At 37.1% G+C, this 20635-nt stretch overlaps 3 protein-coding genes across 3 annotated transcripts; 1 reads left to right on the top strand and 2 right to left on the bottom strand.

Annotated features, from left to right (window-relative positions):
• The first annotated feature begins 7501 nt into the window (after positions 1-7501).
• LOC113718258 (epoxide hydrolase 1-like) lies at positions 7502-10384 on the top strand. Its single transcript, XM_072065560.1, has 4 exons — positions 7502-7922; positions 7992-8108; positions 9400-9641; positions 9984-10384. The coding sequence occupies exons 1-4, from the start codon at positions 7566-7568 to the stop codon at positions 10228-10230; spliced, it is 963 nt and encodes a 320-aa protein (XP_071921661.1). The 5' UTR covers positions 7502-7565; the 3' UTR covers positions 10231-10384.
• Positions 10385-10812: 428 nt separating this feature from the next.
• LOC113718252 (epoxide hydrolase 1-like) lies at positions 10813-13622 on the bottom strand. Its single transcript, XM_072065564.1, has 3 exons — positions 12885-13622; positions 11677-11918; positions 10813-11287 (listed from the first exon to the last, which is right to left on the bottom strand). The coding sequence occupies exons 1-3, from the start codon at positions 13347-13349 to the stop codon at positions 11041-11043; spliced, it is 954 nt and encodes a 317-aa protein (XP_071921665.1). The 5' UTR covers positions 13350-13622; the 3' UTR covers positions 10813-11040.
• A 1602-nt stretch (positions 13623-15224) lies between these two features.
• On the bottom strand, positions 15225-17315 carry LOC113696420 (large ribosomal subunit protein eL18y-like). Its single transcript, XM_072065555.1, has 4 exons — positions 17176-17315; positions 16807-17025; positions 16234-16416; positions 15225-15448 (listed from the first exon to the last, which is right to left on the bottom strand). Exons 1-4 carry the CDS (start codon positions 17176-17178, stop codon positions 15290-15292), a joined length of 564 nt encoding a protein of 187 aa, XP_071921656.1. The 5' UTR covers positions 17179-17315; the 3' UTR covers positions 15225-15289.
• Between the last annotated feature and the right edge of the window lie 3320 nt (positions 17316-20635).

Raw genomic sequence — 20635 nt, 5'->3', positions numbered from 1 at the left:
ACGTCCATCTCACAAGAAGCTAAAATCCGATGTTGCTCATTCGGCCTAGGTTGGTGTTGTGAAACTGAAAATAGCATAGAATACAATTTTTCCAAGCCTAGATGTTGCAATAAGCTGCTTTTTTCCATAACTTCCGAGGGCTGGTAGATGATGGAGGTGGATTTCCAGATCCCCGGTACTGGATAAGAGCAATGTACATCTCTTGCTTGTGAAGAGGAATGACCAAGTTACCGTAATGTTAAAACTTGTCATGGACAGCGAAGTGGTAATTTCTTTTTTTTTTTTTGAAACCCCCCCTTTGAATTTAGTAGAAGCAGATGATGATACTTGATAATGACGAAGCTGTACTCCCGTTTACTCGGAATTAAGAAAGTTGGGAATATAGTAATGTAATAGCAGCAAAGTTAAGGGAGTCTTGAAAAAAGGACGAAATGTTGCAGTCATGAGAGGGAAACTGCTGTCGGATAAAGATGACAAATAGAAGCATGGCATGGGATGGCTTGAATCTTGAGTTCAGTGAGTTAGTCAAAAAGTTTCAAAGAAGGCCCGTCCGCTCTCATGCATCTGCAGTATGCCCTTTAATGTATCAAGAATATGAAATTATAGTCAACACAAGCTCTGAGACCGGTAGAACTAAAGCCCCATCATCCGGCTCAATCTGATGGATACTATATATATTTGATTCACACCTTGATCTACTTTTGTTTTGTTCTTTCCCGGCCCTGTACAAGCAGACAACACGAGAGTTTGAAATGAACGATATGCTTCCACATTGGAACATATTATCAAGTTTGACGCTAATCTCAAGCTCCACTCTACATTCTGGAGTTGTCTTGACTTTTCATTGATAGTTGATACTCTTTCTTCATACCACCGATATGTTTCTAGTGTAACTGTTAACTGCAGGATATAATGGTCAGTCAGAATCTAGCACAGAAAGACCAAACTTTTTCTGTAGAGGAAAGATGGAAGAGAAACGACTGGCTAGCTTCAAAGGAATTTGGTGGTAAACATTCCGGTGAGTTCCCCGAATATTTTAAGGAGTCATTGCTGCAAAAGCCAGAATTAACAGAAAGCAGCGGTATACAAAAACATATTATTATTATTGGCATTCTGTCCCCAGCCCCCACCCAATTTAAAAGGGAAAAAAAAAATCAAAGAACGAAAACGATCAGCCAATGACACCACACCCGGCATTTGGGTACTCTTTACATCAAGAATAATAAAGGAACTACGCCACCCCACTTACAAAACAAAGACATATAGTAGTAGTACTTAAAAGTTGATAAGGGAGGCGTGGATCGATCGATGGCTGCGAATATTAATTGAGAAAGGCAGTTTTAGTCAGCAAGAGATGGGCCAGAGTAAGACCTGAGAAGTATGTTTGTTCTTGTGGCCGCTTCATACCATCATGTGCTCTTCTGATCTGAAGTGAACTGAGCAATCTTCCCGCATGCAAAAAGGCATACTCATACGCATAACGCTTTATTCATTTTCTGCTGCGTTTCTGCGAGTTCTTTGAAATTGAGAGGTAGATATTTCTGTTAGGAAATTGGTTTAATTTCTTTTAGATAGTTTTCTTGTTTTGTATGAAAGTAACTGGTTTTCTAATTGATTTTAGTTACTTGAAATAGTCGTCAAAGAATATTCTATTTAGTTTAGAATTAAAAGTTATTTCCTATTCTATACAAGTTTAGCAATTAGAATTGGTTTCCTATTACTCATACGCATAACCGCATTATTCATTTTCTGCTGCTTAGTTCTTTGAAATTGAGAGGTAGACATTTCCCTATACGATCATCAAATCATCTAACCCAATGATGCAAGAACACAGGTGCCTATGCCTAGATACCAATTGACATGGAATCTGTTCTGATATTATTTAATTTTTCCAAACCATCTTGCGCTGAGGAGAAATGAACCAAGGAAGGAGAATCCAATGAATTCACAACTAAAGTCGGACATGAAATGCTTTTTACTCCATTAGGCACAATTCTTGGGTAACAGACATTGGGCACGTTTCAAAAGTATAAATTCTGCGTCATAGGTTTCTTTTCTTGTACACTTGATTTGAAAGAGAAGAAGAGGATTACGAACGGTGGTTAAATGGTCAAAGACCTAAGCGTAGTTTCAAGAAACTTCTGGCTTTCAAGGTTCTTCACCTTCATTTACTCCACAGTTCCCAAAAATAAAAGAAACACCCATGCATCTTAAGTTTCATTTTTTTCAACTAAATTGACAAACAAGATGAATGAAAAACTTCCCCAGCATTTTCTCATTTCGCATGAAGACTTCCTGACTGCGGCTATTGTTCAACTGCCAAAGACAAGTTTCACTCTCTCCTTCCCGGGAGGCCGGGACAATTTCTTGATTTTCACCATCTCAAGGTACCAACGGTTTGCCAACAGCCATTTGGTCTGTTGTTTCTTGGTCACCACCAAAACTTTATGCCTTGTTTGGATTGCTTGTTTCCGTCAGAAAATATTGTCGTTTTCCGTGATCACATTTTCCTATCACCTTTTTCCCTTACATATATCAAATCGCTACAGTAATTTTTCTATAAAAAATGACGGAAAATGCAATCCAAACACATGGAATGTCAAGGGTTCAAACATTTGCTTCCTACCGGCTACTATTTGTGATTTGCCACTGTGGCTTTTCTCTCATAGGTTAGATTCCCTCCATTCTTAAAATATGATAGAATAGGTTATACAAATATTATTGTTACTGAAAATATATATATACCGACGGCCCAGTTGGGGAGATTTTCCAGTGGGCTTTATCCGGTAAGCATTTCCACCCACAGTGAAAAGTCAAGTCCCATCGAACGGTAATCGAGACATTGGTGACAGAGGACATTACTTGGCGGACTTATGCCGAAACCACACTGCTTCTACGTGGTAAGGCCCTTTGTTCAACTTGAGTTTTCCACCTTCCTGCTTGATTCGGGCAAAAATGAAAGCCGTAGGTTCCAAGCGTTTCGAATCTCACGTCTTCATAAATGAGTACCATGATAGTGGTTTTTTTTTTTTTTGGGTGGAAACGCTGGGATTCGAAGAGACAGAGTACGTTGGTGATGTGATGCGGAGTTGGGGGAGAGGCATAGTTGACCTAGGACTGCAAACGAGTAGAGCCGAGTCGAGTTTTGAACTAATCGAGTCGAGACTCGATTAAATTTTATCAAGCTCGAGCTCGAACTCGACGAGACGGCAATTTTCAAGCTCGAGCTCGACTCGAATCAAGTCGAGCCGAGCTCGAAAAAAATAAAAAATAATTATTTTATTTTAAAAAAAATAAATAAAATAATATTTTTTCAATTTTTCTTAATAAATAATAAAATATTAAGGATATATACGTAATTTTACTATGAAAATAAAAAATAAAAAAATATATATATAATATACGTAATTTTATTATTAAATAAAAATAAAAAAAATATATATATATATATACTCCGGCTCGCGAGCTAACGAGCTTAATATTCTGAGCTCGAGCTCGATTAATATCGAGTCAGCTCGAGCTCGACTCGAGCTTGACTCGAGCCGCTCGCGAGCGGCTCGATTCGTTTGCAGCCCTACACTTGACCTATTTGATGCCCTAAGAAACACGGTGGCACATATCTATCTCTATTTATAAAGCCTTAGTTACGGATTTAGTGTTGAAAAATTCTATCGTCAATTTTATCCCAATTCTACTCTTACATGATGAAATACTATACTACCATTTCATATATGACTGCAATCAATAGAGTTGAGTTAAATTTTGGTCTAAACAATCGTGCTTAGCGCAATTTTGACTAGGTTCAAATTCGAATTCAGAGAGGCTCTTCCTTCTCTCTAGCGGAGGGATTCTCTTCTTTCTCTTAGATTTCCTCCTCTACCCTTACTCCTCTATAGGAGGAAGATCTTGGCCTTAAGCCAAGGTCTCCCTTCCTCTTCCTTTGTCATTTGCTCTTTATTTCATTCAATAAAGTCTCTCCTAAGTTATCATAGTAAGAGTTTTCTTATCTCCTAGGGTGTCCTATTGAGAGTGTTAGTTTCTCCTACACTATCTTAATGAGAGTTTTATTTAGTTTTGTTCTTTACCTTTTCAAATCTTGGAGTTTTTTTTTTTAGATCTATATGTTAGATCTACAATTTATTCAGTCTTCTCATTAGATCTCATTTTCAATATTGAGCTTGAACCAGTTGGATAGCAGATCTGAGGGAATATTTCAGATTTGGATCAATCTCGTTATCCAAAGCTCCAAATTTATCTAATAGTATTTGAAATGACAATATCTATGCAATAAGGGAGAGGAAGGGAGTTTGGTGTAAACGTTATACGTCATTTTATGAATTCTCATATTTATTCTAGAGTGACTACTTTCATCTTAACTACCTAAGCTCATAATTATGGTTAGCTGTCTTGAAAACACCTTTTGCTTCAACTATTTACTTTTCAACGTAATTAATCCTTTGCACCGTAACTACCAATGTAACAATTGTTATGTGAAAGAAATTTAAGAGATTAAAATTTGCTTTAGCAATGAAAATATTGTCGTTTCCGTCGTCACATTTCCCTATCACATTTTTCCCTCACATATATCAAATCGCTACAGTAATTTTTTCATGAAAAATGACGGAAAATGCAATCCAAACACAACCTTATTTATCATACATATTATGCATTTTTTCTCTTAGACACACATTGAGTATGCAACAGGTACTAGTACATACTACCTAGAGTTGGCAATTTGTCCCAAGTCCCAATGGGCTACCCATGCCCAAAGGAACTTTGGGCGGGATGGGTATTATAATTTGGTATTGGGTTTAAGTTAGGACACATCCCAACTATACCCATTAATGAATGGGAAAGGATGGGAAATACTTGGGTACCCATTGGGCTCAAATGGCAAGGGCTCCGTTTGGATTAGCAGTTTTTTGTAGGTGTTTTTGAAATATTTTATTGTAGCAGTGTATATGAAAAATTTTTACTATAAAATTTTTTTGAAATATTTGATATATTAATATGGATGGGATGTTTCTTGAGTTATTGTATATTACTGTAACATTGTATTTGAAAAACTTATTTTTTGAAAAAAAAGTCAATCCAAACGGAATCTTAGATTCAAAAATTATCTTTAACAATTTTTATAGTCATACCAGCGAATATAATCTAGTAGTCTTCCTAGTCATTATCCACAAGAATTTCCAACATTTCAGTTAGTTTAGACCTGTCATCTTTGGACAATGATAAGGATAAATATTCAACATCCTAAGGACCTTGGTCATCTTGATATATGTTGGAATATGACTGTATATCTATCTTTTCCTTTATTTGTTAATCCAATTTTTGGTGGGAATCTTGAGTATAAAGCACTTGCATGTTTATTTAATAAAACTAAAAGAAATTTAATAAATCAAAAATATTAAAATTATATAAAAATAAAAAATGAATTAAAGGAAAAAAAATATGTAGAAAATTGATTTGGGTATTGGGCGGGATCAATCTAAACCCATCCCAAAATGATCCCGCCCAAGTTAGTCCCAAAACACATATGGGTAAGATTGGGCCCAAACCCATATGACTCAGTTCCATCTCAAACCCAAGCAAATCCCGCCCATTTTGCCAACTCTAATACTACCACACTTCTCCCTTCATTATTGGTAAATAATCACAATTTTGGTCTCCAAATATACCTGAGAAAATTGGAAGGAAGAAAGTGGCTGTAGGCTGTAGCATTATAAATATCAAAAGGTTAGTTGGGTTCTTCTAGTTTTTTTAGGCCCATTTTATTCTTCTAATTTTTTTTAAATTGTGGTCCTGGTTAGTATTGGAGGCATTTTACTAGAATAATCTGTTTTATTTTTTATTTTCTTTTATATATTTTTCCGTGGCTATAAATCAATAGCATGTTTAGTTGTATTTTTCCTTCTACTAAGGAATTTATTTGTAAACCATTCACCTGTCATCATTTTCTACGTTCTTTCATGTTTACATACTGTACATGTGTTGATCTCTCTCAACGTATCATATGTTTCACCAATGGATGTTAGTGCGCGTAAAAGGGATTTGCATATCTTTAACCATAATGTCTCGAGTTCAAAATTCATGAAAATGTGATGTTGGGAAAATTATTCACGCGAGAGGCTCAATTTGACTATAACAGAATTAATCATAGATCATAAAATGTATGCAAATACATATGATTTATACCCAAAAAAAAAAAAAGCATTATATGTTTGATGAGGTGGACACACATCAAGCGGCCTGATCACAGGTATGTATAAAAGATTAAAGACCAATAAAGCTATGGAAACTTTTCCTCGTGTGTGGATGATTGCTTTCTGTTAAAGGCTGCGTAAACTCAACAAGCGATATGAGAACTTTAAGGCCTTGCTTGGATTGCTTGTTTCCGTCGGAAAATATTGTCGTTTTCCGTGATCACATTTCCCTATCACCTTTTTTCCTCACATATATCAAATCGCTACAGTAATTTTTCCATGAAAAATGACGGAAAATGCAATCCAAACACAACCTAAGCTTGAGATGATTATTGAAGGCGTTGGGCACTTGCAAAAGTGCAGCAACCGGCCAATGCTTTGAATTGCACGCGTAATTTATTTGTATTATCAATACATTTTTTAAAAGTGCTATAGTATTTTTTCAAAAAGTTATTTCAAATAGTTTCCTATCCAAACAGTAGCAAAAGAGGAGGAGGAAAAACCTTAAAAATAGAAAAAGGAGTTTGTTTGGGTTCGGGGGATTTAATCGAGAAGGTGGTTCTGTTGTCCAAGTTGTCGACGATTACTAGAAGTAACGGGTTCGGACAGTTGTGTAAACTTGATCTACGGTACAAAACTGGCCTAACATCTAAACAAATGTGGAAAGCAAAATGAAAAGGTCATTTGACGTCGGACTTGCCATAGAAACAACAATGCCGTCATTTTCAATTCCGCAAACTCAAAGTGCTGCAACTGACTTCTTAACCCTTTTCAGACTTGGCCATGTGAGTAATTAATGCGTAACGTTTGGGACCTTCCTCGCATGCACTCGCTCACCTCTTAGACTAGGAGCGTTCCATGGGTGTTTTAACCCCTCCCGAAAGGGCAAAAAAAAATTTTGTTTTTCTTTTATGGTCAAACAAGAAATTCGGGACATCATCCCATCTTTGAAACTATATGATCCTATTTAATAATTCAATTTAATATTTAAATTTAATAATTCAAATTTTAATATGTTAAAAATAAGTTTGATAATAAAAAATTAAATATTTGAATTAATTAAATAATATCAAATTTTTTAAACAAGCTTGCTCCCATAAATAAGTAATAAATAAATTTTCTAAGCACTATCTTTTTTAATACGCAATTAACAATTCAATAATTTATCAGACTTTATATTTTACAATTTAATAATTTAATAAATATTGAATGCATAATTCACGTTTCAATTTTATCAAATACTCCCTAAATTACGATTTTCTTCTTATATAAGACCCATAAATGCAAGCAAAAGTGAAGGCATGGTGAGCTATACTTGGCTAGTACATTAGCAAGTCAAAAAGGTCTTTAAGCAGTGAGATGGAGAATATAATGCACCAAAGTGTAGTTGTCAACGGCATAAATATGCACGTAGCTGAGGTTGGTGAAGGCCCAGCGGTGTTACTCTTACATGGCTTCCCGGAGCTTTGGTACTCCTGGCGCCACCAGATGCTGTATCTTGCCTCCAAAGGCTACCGAGCTATTGCCCCCGATCTCCGAGGCTACGGCGACTCTGACGCGCCGCCCAGTCCCAGCAGCTACACGGCCTTCCATGTTGTCGGAGATCTTGTGGCCCTCTTGAACAGTCTGGGTCTAGATAAGGTGTTCTTGGTGGGCCACGACTGGGGTTCTCTCATAGCATGGTACTTGTGCTTGTTCCGACCGGATCGAATCAAGGCCCTGGTCAACAAAAAACTCATACAAAAAACTCATACAAAAAACTGTGAGTTATGAAAGGGAATCAAGGCCCTGGTCAACATGAGTTGTGTGTACCACTATTTCGACCCCAAAAATCCATCCAAAAAGCCCCTAGAGGAGATGCGCGAGACTTTTGGTGATGACTACTATGTCTGCAGATTTCAGGTAAAATATTCTCTGGAATAATTTCACACACGTTCCTTCAGATTTAAATAATTACACAAACCTCCGTTCTTGTCCATTTTTATATAGTAAAATGACTATAATATCTTTTATTTATAAATAATTCCTACAAATAGAAAATTTCTACAATTACAACTAATCTTTTATTCTAAAATAATTGTTATCACACAAACTAAACCCTTATTCTATCTCTCAGACTTTTTCTGTTATCTTTTTTCTCCTACATTTTATAATTCACTATTTTTTTTGCAAATAGGCACACTTTCTCTTTTTTGTCTTTTTTTTTATAAATATTATTCACTTAAAATTACAAAATGACAAGTTGCACGATCATATTTGTTGTCAAATTAAATAAAGGTGAAAAAAATGACGGTGATACAGAGTGCATGCAATAAAATAAAAATGATAGCTAAGAAGGGAACGTGGATTAAAGAAGATTACGGTATTTTGCCAATCATGCCTATTATGTAAAAAAGAATTTTGAGATATAAAAATTACAATCAGGTTTGTCTAAAGACATGGAATGTGGTTTCTAGTGTTACTTTTGGTTACTGCATGTTAATATTCTTGGTAGGTTACGTTATTTTAGTAATAACGAGGTTGAATAGTAACATTGGTTAATTCAAATATTGAATTTAGGTAAAAAAAAAAAAAATGAGGCTAAATCTTAAGATGAATGTAGACTTTAATTGTTATAGTTGATTTGCAAGGGAAGTTTTGTGGCGGCAATAGTAGGTTATTAAAATTGTAAAAATATGAAAATTAAGGTGAAGTGGTTTATTGAATTCATTAGGATGGTAGTTTTGTCGTTTATAATAATTGCAATGTGAAAGAAATTTATTAGTTTGTTTTTCTCTTTTCTAAATAACAAAGGAGTATTTTAGGATAGCATAATGGGTCTCTATTGTTACTGAAATGCTAATTATAAGGGAGGTAGGTGTAATTTTTTAAATCAGATGAGAGTTTTCTGCAATAGTTAAAAACCTCAGGGGAGATTTTTGAAATTATTCCATATTCTTTACCACTACTTAGTAGTTGAAAGTGAAACCATCCATGGACGGAAGTTGTAGATTATTGAGGAGGGAGGATGCTAGAGAAAAATTCCTAAACAGATGGAACTTCGGGACCTTAATTGAGGAGTTGTAGATTATTTTGATGCTTGCTCCTAAATAAGCCTTCGATAAATACAAACTTGCTCTGCATATTTCATCCCATTCCCGGCCCCTGCTCAGTATAATTTCTGTGCTACTACTACTGTTTTTTCTTGTAGCAGGCAACGGAAGAGGTGGAAGAGGAGTTTGCCGGCGTCGACACTGCCGAGCTTGTGAAGGCATTTTTTTCAAATCGTGATACACGTCCACCCTGTATTCCTAGAGGTGGTTTTCAGTATTTTGCTCATCAAAATCCCAACCCAATGCCCGAATGGCTGACACAGGAAGACCTGAATTACTATGCCACTAAATTCAAGAAGACAGGTTTCAGCGGAGGATTCAACTTCTATCGCTGTATAGATCTGTAAGTTATAGTTTTCTACTACTTCTGCTACCCCTAATACCACTTACTTCTTAAATTCGATTCTCAATAATCTGATGGCACTTGATACTCCACAACATTTTAATCAACATTTAACAAGAAATGAGTCCACGCCCATGTTAAACTCCCCACTGGTTGAATCAGATAATTTTCACAACACCAGCACTATCCCAATCAATCACAGAGCGATTGTCAAAGTTGAGACACATGAAAATAGGAATGATCGGTTGTATAAGCTCACAAGTTTTATATTATAAAGAAACTCATGCTCTCAAATCACGCATATTATCTCCACCTAATTAGTATATATGGCCAATGTATCAGAAACTGGGAGCTTTCAGCACCATGGAGAGAAGCGCAAATTCAAGTTCCTGTTAAGTTTGTGGTGGGCGATCTCGACTTAACTTATCATATACCGGGCATCCAAGATTACATACACAATGGAGGATTCAAGAAAGATGTTCCTGACTTGCAAGAAGTGATTGTGATACCAGGAGCTGCACACTTTATCAACCAGGAAAAGGCAGACGAGTGCAGCATCCACATTTATGATTTCATCAGCAAGTTTTAATTTCTACAGCAATTATCTGCTCCTATTTCCTGCTTTCTAACTCCAAATAAAGGGTTCCTCCGTAAGCCTTCATTTTAGGATGGAGTTCCCGAAAGTTTGAATTCATGAACCTAATGAAAGGATTTCTGTTTGTTAATGCTATGCTTTTCATCAAGTATTCATGCCCCTTTAGAAGTTTTTGAATCCTTGGAGACTCTGCATATATCTGGCAACTTTCAGAAATACCTTCTTGACCTTAGCATAATAAGCATATGACAGGCATTACTAAAACAAAGCCGCTTTGTTGATAGTTTCAGTTCTGTTTGATCCGCAATGTGTTAAATTGACATTGCTTGACCTATTGTTCCATCCAGAGTAATATGCCCTTAAAAAGAAGGTATATCAGTTTCTACGCTACTCTATTTCTGCCTTCGTACCTAAAGTCCAATCACAGCGTTGCATGAATAAACTACCCCGAGGGTAGGGAAGCCGGGTACTCCTGTATGAACGTGTTCTTAAAAATCTCAGTGGACTCTGCAGTCAATACAATAATAAAAAAAAAAAAAAGTATTGCACTGGCTCTCAACTCAATACAGCAAGAAATTTTCTCAAGATATTTGTACATCTTTTATTATAGTAACAATATTCTCAATACAAAAAATACAAGGTACGAACTTCTTTATTTCTTGGAAGGCAATAAGCAATATCCTGACCAGGAACAGTTAACTGTCCCATGGATATTTATAGGATATCCTATTCCAAACACTACACCTTTAAAAGATCACAACTAGGAGATGCAGTAAAATGACATTTGCAAACGGTGAAAAAGTACTAAAACTTTTGGATAAAGTCATAGATGTGGGCACTAACTTCCTCTGGCTTTTCCTGGTTAATAAAGTGAGCCACTCCTTCCATTATAACAAATTCCTGCAAGAACGGCACATCTCTTTTAAATCCACCCTTCTGGATATATTCCTTCACACCCGGGGTAGTGAAAGTCGCGTCAAGATCTCCCACAATAAACTTAACAGGTACCTTTATTTGCAATCCTGTCCAAGGAGCTGTGAGCTCCCAATTTCTGCAGCAGTCAAAAGAAAATTATGCACCTAATTCTGTGTTATCTTCTGTGATACTAACGGAACATCTTTGTTGAATAAAAAGTGTAAGCCAAACTTTGCAAGTAAACATCTTCACTTTTTGTTCTAATGTAGCAAATACACCAGGTGAAGCTGAAATATTACAACTGCATACATCAACATAAGTCTGATTTGAGCTGATCAGCAACATATTATTTCTCAAGTTTAACTGAAGGCTTTTAACTTTCAAGGCTCAATTTTGCAATAATGCAAGTCAATGGTTATATGAAAAGTGAAAGAACAAACAAAGCAAAGGAAGAGTTCAGAGGTAAACAAGGATAAAAGATTAGTTTTCATGACAAGAAAAGAGAGTTGATGAGTAAAAACTCACAGATCCATAGCTCGATAGTAGTTCAATCCACCTGTGAAGCCCTTCTGGCTGAACTTGCTGGCAAAGTAATTGACATCATCTTCTGATAACCAAGAGGGCAATTGGATTGGGTTATGAGGTGAGCCTCCAAATCCTACCTCTTTAGGTACACACAGAGGGCCTGGTCTTCGAGATGTTAAGAACTTCTTTATTATCCTCGCTGTGTCAACACGAGCAAACTCCTCTTCTGCTTCTCCAGGTTCCTACACGAAAAAACCATCAAGAAAGGAAATGAATTTCTATTTAGCTTCATGTAGAAAGAAGGCCCATGCATTTGCTCACTTGAATGATTAAACCAAGAAGCATTTCACGTCCGAAATATGACTTAGAGGCAGCTGTTGCACCAAAACTCCACAGACTACAACATGAAACTGGCTACATAATATGTACTGTAATTAAAAAGTATACTATATGTCTTCTATAAACTCAAATTGACATCTTCACAATAATTGAACATAAAAAATGATAAACAAAACTCTTGCAAGCTGCAGTCTCCTAACAAAACAAGGATACAAATGAAATGACAAGGCAGGTAATTAGATATTTCATCGAGATAAACTCCATTGCAGGTTGGACAAAATTGAAGACAGGTGGTGAGATTTTCAGCTGCCAAGTTGGCAGCTGGAAGATATCAAACGGATATTGAATAGTCATCCAGACCTAAATAAAACCTGTAACCTATGGGCTTGCTCAGGTGACACCTAAAGGCAATAAAGCACCAAATCCTGAAATTTTCAAGGAGTTAGATCAATGACGCATGATCAATGCCCATCTTGAAACCCAACAGTTTGCCTAAAATAGAAATCCATGCACACATAAGCCTCTCCTTAATCTGTGTGTCTCTACAATGTTAATAATCCTAACTTACCAGAAGTTTGCTGCTCAGTGCAGATGCATGACTATGAGAAGGCAGAGCAACGACATATTGCACTTACGTACAAGCTACAAAATCTGTACTTGCAGCGCTGTTATCTTTTGCTTAACCGAAAGAAAGAGATGACTAGCAGTAGCAAAACAACCGAAACATCAAGAACAGAAGAAAGGCCCATAAATTAAGCAAATCATCAACAACAAAAAATGGACTTCAATTTTCAAAAGTGAAGTTAACGCCAGAAGAAGAGGGGCCAAAAAAAAGAAAAAGAAAAGAAATTGTTAGTGGAAGCAAGCACCTGAAATCTGCAGATGTAGTAATCGTCCCCGAAACGAGCGCGCATAGCCTCTAAGGGCTTCCTCTTGGGGTTCCTAGGGGTGAAGACAACGCTCATATTCACCAGGGCCTTGATCCTGTCAGGTCTCAGCAGGCAAAAGTACCAGGCCATGACGGCCCCCCAATCGTGGCCCACTAGGAAGACCCGGTCGAGGCCCAGGGAGTCGAGGAGGCCCACCAGGTCCCCGACGATGTGGAGGGCGGTGTAGTTGGAAGGGGAAGGCGGGGCGTCGGAGTCCCCATAGCCGCGGAGGTCAGGGGCAATAGCCCGGTAACCTTTGGCAGAAAGTGAGAGCATCTGGTGGCGCCACGAGTACCAGAGCTCTGGGAAGCCATGGAGGAATAATATTGCAGGGCCATCGCCTATTTCCGCGATGTGCAGGTTTATTCCGTTAACGGGTACCTTTCTGTGCTGTATTTTGTCCATGGTGATGGAGGTGGAGGATTTCAACTTCGCCAATCGGGCGGCCTTTTTTTAATTTTAATTTTTTATTTTGTTGGTATTGGGAACCGTGGAAAAGTTGAAGAACCAAAACTCAGGTGCTTTTAGCATCTGGATAGTCTGCTAATCATTTTATAGTGAGCACTCGCTAAATCTGAGCGAATGAAACAACGCAATTTGATATCAGAAAGTCGTACGGAAGATGACAAAAATTTGGAATATGGAGGTTACAGCACTTGAAAGTTGAACCAATACGGAGGTCGAAATTGTTTTGAACACTTACACCAAAAAAAAAGAAATTGTTTGAACACAAGAATTTTCGCCCTATGTAATGACTAGTTTGGGTTATAAGTTAGCAATTTGAACCCTACCTGTAATGAAAAAAATTCAAAAAGATATCAGGATATTCATTTGATCTAGTAAGTTCCTATACCTACTAGCTCCTTGCATAAACTCTTTAGACTCTCCTTCTCTCCAGATTAGAATAGATTAGGTTATAAAAGTATTATCGTTATCGTAAATAAAAAAAGAAAAAAGAAGAAGTAATGGCTAGTTTGGGAGCTCATGATTAAGAATAAAAGATTTGAAAATTAAGGTCCTGTTTGTTGAAATCATTTAATCACGGAAACGTAAAAGAGGGGAAGAAAAACTGGCTTTAGCCTTTATATTGTTAGGAAGTTTTGGAAGAAAAATATCATTGATGTTGGTCTTTTACTAAAAGGTTTATCCTGCTTTTCCATTTTTTTGCACTGTGTTAAAAGAACAAATATAGTATTTTATAAGAGTAAATTTTTTATACACTGATAATGTATACGTGTTTAAATACACATCATATTAACAAAATTTGATGTTCAAATTTAAATTATAATGATATAACATACATTCAGACTTGTCAATATACACACCAACGGTCTATAAAAAATTAATACATGTGATAAGTACCTATATCGTATCGGTGTTTAAATTTTTCTTATATTTCATCACACAACGAGTTGAAAAAAGATTGTGAGTTTATTAAGAAGGGAAAATCATAGAAATAATCCTCCCGCATATTTGGCTTTATACTTTTTATGTCTCTCGTATGTATATGATTACAATAAAGCATGTACAAACATATTGTTCTAAACAAAACTTTATTAATTTCCTTGAATTAACAAAATTTTCGTATAGCACGTTATCGTAGAAGTGACCATTGAAAGAGCAAGATCAATCCATGATAAGAGTGCGCTTACTACTGAAATACTCTTATTAAATGTATCTGAAAGCCAAAAAAAAACTAGTGAAGTAATTTTGTTACCTCTCCTTTATACTCGTATGAAATTGAAAAGGCATTGCACAAACTTAATGGCTACAATCACTGAACACTCGTGTCTTCTATAGGAAGCAATAAGATTTTATTTCTCAAATTATTGTGTCCCGTTAATTGTCTTTCAGCTTACAGCAGAATGTATTTCGTAAAGCTAATGGAATTTTTCACATGAAAAATTTTAAATAAAAAATAACTCAACAATGTGGCCTCAGGCTCATTTTCAGTTTTTTTGCCAAGTTTTGACTCAATTATAGCGAAGAGCGACATTATTTGAACACCTGCCAAATCCTCTCCCAATTAGCCAATTTAGATATGTAGCAAAGAAGAAGGATATGATTCTGAATAGAAAATTTCCTAAATGGCACCGCTGCCTGCTCAAAGTATGAAATGTTTACTTGCAATGTACTCTCAGCCATGGACGCTGTCCACACTTTTAAAAATATTAGGTGCAAGTTCAAGAGCCTGCTACGGATAAACGTTTACGTCTAGTAGTTCTCAAACACGAAACAAATAATTAAGGAGAAACATCAAGGAAAGCAAATAGGCGGGCAGGGCAGAACGTTTCAAACACATATCTCAATAGAATATTAGTATGCCTTCAACAATTGACAACAACTTAAACTCTGAATCCTCTGCTATTTCTTCTTCCTCTAGCTCGCTCAAATTTCCTTCCCGCGGATCGAACATATGGCTTGGTGTGGCTGTGTGGTACTCCAGGTGCTGGTCCAAAGTGCTTCACTGCTTCACGAGAATTCTTAGGCCCTCTAAGAAGTACCTGCATTATAGAGCCAAAAAATCCATGCCATTAACTGAATGTACAAGTTCCACAGCCAAGAAATCCATGTCATTATCTAAATGTTTTGGGGATTTTTGGGGAGGGCAACTCAAAATGAAGCGGGTAGACATGCCAGAACACAAGTTCGAAGGATTTTAAGTTAATTCTAAGAAGTAAATACGACTAATTTTTCATCTTAAAAGTTCCATATTCATAAAGATTGCTTAGTATAAGTCAAAAACCACTCAATTGCAGGATAGTCTTTCCAACAACTACATTTAGTTCCCTTCTGTCCATCTGCAACATATGAAATTGCACAGGCTTTGAGGGGGAACATAAATCTCCAGCTTTTCACTACTGTCATGAATTCAGAAACCATTTAGACACTTAATACACAAGAGGATGCAAACCCATCTAACGTATCCAATGTGGCCTCAGCAAGAAGCTTACAGAGGTTTACTGAACCTAAACAGGTCATAGAAAGACTTGCCAGCGATTCACATTGAGATAAAATCAAAAAATTTAAAAAAAAAAAGTTGTAAAAGCATGAAAAATCCGAAAACAAGGTACAATTACAAGCAAAATTATCACTCTTTTACATGTACCTAACAGGTAAACTACATTATTCCCTTGCACCTAACAGGTAAACTAAAATTTCCCAGGCAAAGAGAGAGAGGACCTGTTACATATTTCTAAGGGCCAGCCAGATGTAAGAAAACATGCAAGGGAAGAGCATCATGGTGGTATATATATATACACACACAGACACACACACACGTACATACCGTGTTCTGGCCAAGAGGAGCCCTGAGTGCGAGCTGGTCAAAAGTCAAGCATTCTCCTCCTGCCTTCTCAATCCTAGCCCTCGCAGTCTCAGTAAATCTAAGTGCGGTAACCTTCAGGCAAGGAACTTCATACACACGAGTATCATCCGTGACAGTCCCAACAACCACTGCAATCTTGTCCTCCTGAGAACCACCATACCAAACACATGTTTATACACTCAATTACATTAACACAGACTAATACTATATTTGGCTTTTAGATTGCACTTTGTCCCGAATGGACTCAGGGGCAGGATACTAAATGTTGAGCACCGATAGAGAATGAAGGAAATGAATCAGCCAGTCAACAATTTTAAATGAGAAGATAGAAGCCGTTTGCTATATCAACATTTCGATCCCTGGAACTTACTGTGTATAGAAGCAGTTCAAATTTGCCAACTTAAATTTAACAGAACGGAAATATTACACGAGTTCTTAACCCTGGACGAAATAGGTAGCAAAGATCTTATTATTCCCATAGCATTCTCCAAAAAGGGCATAATGATGGCAGAGGGAGGGAGTTAAGATAGGCACCTTGCCCTTGGTGTAAGTGATCAAGCGTGAAAGCGAAAGAGCAGGCTTGTTAATCTTGCTCATGAACAACCTCTTCAGTATCACTGCATTGAACTTGCTACCGGTCCTCCTCACAAGGAACCGGTACAACTTCACCAGCAGCTTCAAGTATATATCATCGGATTTGGGGGCAGTCCGCTTCGTCTTCTTGCTCTTACCTCCGGCTTTTAGATCGATACCCTAATTAACCCAATCCCACAAACCAGCCAAAAAATAGGTAAAACTCCTTAACACTAAAGGAAAACAAATCCATTGCTAACATAATTAAAAGCAACAAGAAATGCTAGTGATTGAGTCAGAAACTATTATTCAGTAAATGGGATTTAGTACCATGGCGACTGCTTCTGTTGCTTTTCCCCACAGCGGCGCCTGCAGAAACGATAGATGTTTTTCGGCCTGGAAGGGAAGGAAGACTACTAGGGTTATATGCTGCCGTTTTATCTAACTGGGAATCAGGAGAGTGTGGTTTGTCGCCCGTGAATGGACCTAGCCCTAAATGATGTATTTCGGCCCACTTTATGCAACGGAACAATTGTGGTACTTATCATTCCTGACAAAGCCCAATGAATCAAAATGGATCTATTGTTCAATAGTCGTTCGCGTGGTTCTCGTGAATTTTAAGTGGAAGGAATTTTAATAGTTAAAAGGATGAATTTCGAATTTACTCAATTTATATGTCATTTAAAATTTGTCCTTCACATCTCTTTATTTTTCCCATGAGCTATTTATTTCAAAATGTACAAGGTGTTTGAAGAGGTGATTTCTGGTGGATAGCGGAACCGGCCTGAATCAGTCATCTCTCAAGTGAGGTGTGATGAATTCGCTTGTCCGAAGTGAATGGCCGGCTTCTCCTCATGTACTCCCAACAAGTAAGCATACTGTTCATTCACACATACTATTATTTTTCTCGTTCTAGTACTAACTTGATCGTCGGAGTGATCCCAGGGGAGAAGTCCCGCCATCCACTTCGGATAAACAAGTAGTGCCATCCACTTCGGTGAAGTGAATTCACCTCACCTTACTCGAGAGAGGACTGATTTAGGTCGGTCCAGCTACCTACCAAAAATCACCTCTTCATCTGACTCTGACACTGTAGCACTCTGGACATGCTGACGAGGAGTCCTGTGAGAGTAACCATTAAGAGTATCAGGTGCTTTTCAGATAAAGCACTGATTCTGTATTGTGTCAGGTAGGTTGACATCATCAGCGTGCAGCTGAAGTGGGATGCCTAAAGTATAGAGGTCATTCATGCCGTAGACCAGAGATCTGGCAGGGCCCAGGAGTCATGTCTAAGAGACATCATCGTGGCCTATATGACGGACGAAGTGAGATGACCTCAGCCTTGACGGTGGCCGAGGTGAGCATCCTCAATGTTCAAATCAACAATTCTTTAATACTTTCACTGCCATTGCCAGATCCATCGCATTCCACTATTACAGCATTGGAACAGAGTGTAAAGATATTTGAAAAGGCATTCATTTACTAACTGATACTTTAGAATTTAGAAATCATTGGTTATAATTCCCCTTCCTCCTCTTCACTTCTTAAATCCTATATTTTCCCTACTAGAAAAAATAAATTAAAAAAATAGTGAAAATATGAATGGAAATTATTTTTTCCCTTTATATGTGTTTATTTAGCAAGAAGTTATCGAATTTTCCTCCACTTTTAAGCTCTTCATATCCTGCAAAAGCTAAAAGTTTTTGTAGAAAATTTGTTGGTTATTTACAATGTTTAAAATAATTGCCACAAAACTACTTATTTTCTCTCAAAAATTTTCTTATCAACCAAACATTTTATAGGAGAGTGATTTTCTTTCATTTGCTTCACTTTCTTTCATTTTATTTTTTCTTACATGACTTTCTCTCTAATAAAAAAAAATCAAATGATCCTAAAGTGCAATCTGACTTCTAAACGCCCAAAACTATTTTTATGTGTGAGTGTACAAGTATTTGTACGAGAACGAAGTAAGCTCCAATGTCATAAAAGCCTAAAGATGCCGAACAAAATTGTGGCTCTAGTGGTGCTTCAAGAACGAATTGGGGGAAAGAAAGGGAATTTAGCCACTTTTTATTCAATCATAATGCCAACTCTATTTATTAACTGTAAACCTTTCTTGTTTTAAAAGAATTTTAGCTGAACTAGTTAGGGATCACAATAGATAGGATAAAATCTAATACCCACAGGAAGTCGACTTGATAGTTAATTTGATTAGATGATTAATGGGTTATTTGTTAGGGTTATTAGGATTTAGTATTTATGCAAATTTACCGACGAGTAACCAGAGAGGATTTGATAAGAGGATACCAAAAAATTCAATACATGATACCTTTTATATATATATTCTTAGGTCTTAATTTTATAGTTGGGTAAAATACACTAAACCCCCTTGTGGTTTGGGTTATTATCATAAAGCCTCCTCATTATTTGAAAATCCCCAAAGAACCCCCTCGTGATTTGGACTAATTTGGGTAATGGACGGAAATCGTCCAATTTGACGAGAAGTGAATTACACACGCTTGACAAGCGAGTGTGATAACAATACATCAAGGGTAATGTGGTAATTTTACATTTTCTTTTCTTTTCTTTTCTTTTTTTTTTCCTTGTTCTTCATTTTTCTTCTTTCTCCTGAACTAAACCATCTGGAGTAGAAAAACTGAAGCAAAATCAACACCAACCTTTGTTAATCCGGTGACACCCAGCAAAAGATTCCACCAATGGAATCCAGTATTTGCTTCAACCCTTCACCAACCGAAGCAACCCAACACCTCAACCTTCAAACTCCTCGAAGCCTAAAACCATCTGCTTTTCCCAGTTGTTATAACTTGCACCACCAATTTGTAATTACAAATTTCTACTAGAAGGGGGAAAAAAATTTCCCCGAACTCCTTCAGAATCATCATCATCTACCACCAAGTACAATTAAACTGGTTGGCCCGATACCTGCCCGGAGGCTGACGTGACCCAGACCCGTAAGCTCAACCGGACCCAGAGAAACCCGAGGACGAGACCACCCAAAAATGCGAAAATCATCATCATCATCATCATCATCAATATAAGGGTACCAATAGTACCGTGGGTTAGTTGTTAATTTGTGTCAAACGTCCACTTTAGAGCTGGCTGCTTGGTGAAATTGAGGTTATTGTTGTTGCCCCCGGAAGCGGAATAATCGAAATCTATGACAAGGGATTTCAACCAAGTAAACTTACGAAGAAATTGTGGCAGATAATCCAGCACCAGGTAGTGATCGAAGGCACAATAGGGTGGCGAAAATGTCCACATGACGGAGTCATAGGCTGCCGGCTGAAGAAACACCATAGGATAGGTGACAGCATGGACCAGTTTGCCGGGAAAAGCAGCCAGTCGGAGTGTGGGATTACGTTGGATGAGTGAGATCTGAACAGGGATTTTGAAAGAAACAGATTCGGATTTGTAAACAAGAGAAGAGAATCTTTTGGAGACTAAAGGAACACCTGCAGAGGTATTTGGCTTCAAAAACTTTGTCAAGAATGACGGAAACTATTGCATCTGGTAATCGCTTGAATGGATCAACAATTTCTTTTCCTCGATGTTCTTCTGCAGCAGCTGCTCCAAATTTTTGAAATTTTCAAATGAGCCACTTGATGTTTCTTTATTCTCAAATGGAGTGAGAAAGTTTCTAAAATCTTATGTAAATCTTGAACTAACTTTTAGTATAGGTTGAAACAAGGTTAATATAGAAATTTCATATTTTCCGTTAAATTGGACGATTTCCGTTCATTGCCCAAATTAATCCAAACCACGAGGGGGT

The sequence above is a fragment of the Coffea arabica genome, chromosome 1e (assembly GCF_036785885.1).
Source record: "Coffea arabica cultivar ET-39 chromosome 1e, Coffea Arabica ET-39 HiFi, whole genome shotgun sequence".
In the NCBI taxonomy this organism is placed as follows: domain Eukaryota; kingdom Viridiplantae; phylum Streptophyta; class Magnoliopsida; order Gentianales; family Rubiaceae; genus Coffea; species Coffea arabica.
The sequence above is the reverse complement of the archived record's forward strand: the minus strand, read 5'-3'. Positions and strand labels throughout refer to the sequence as shown.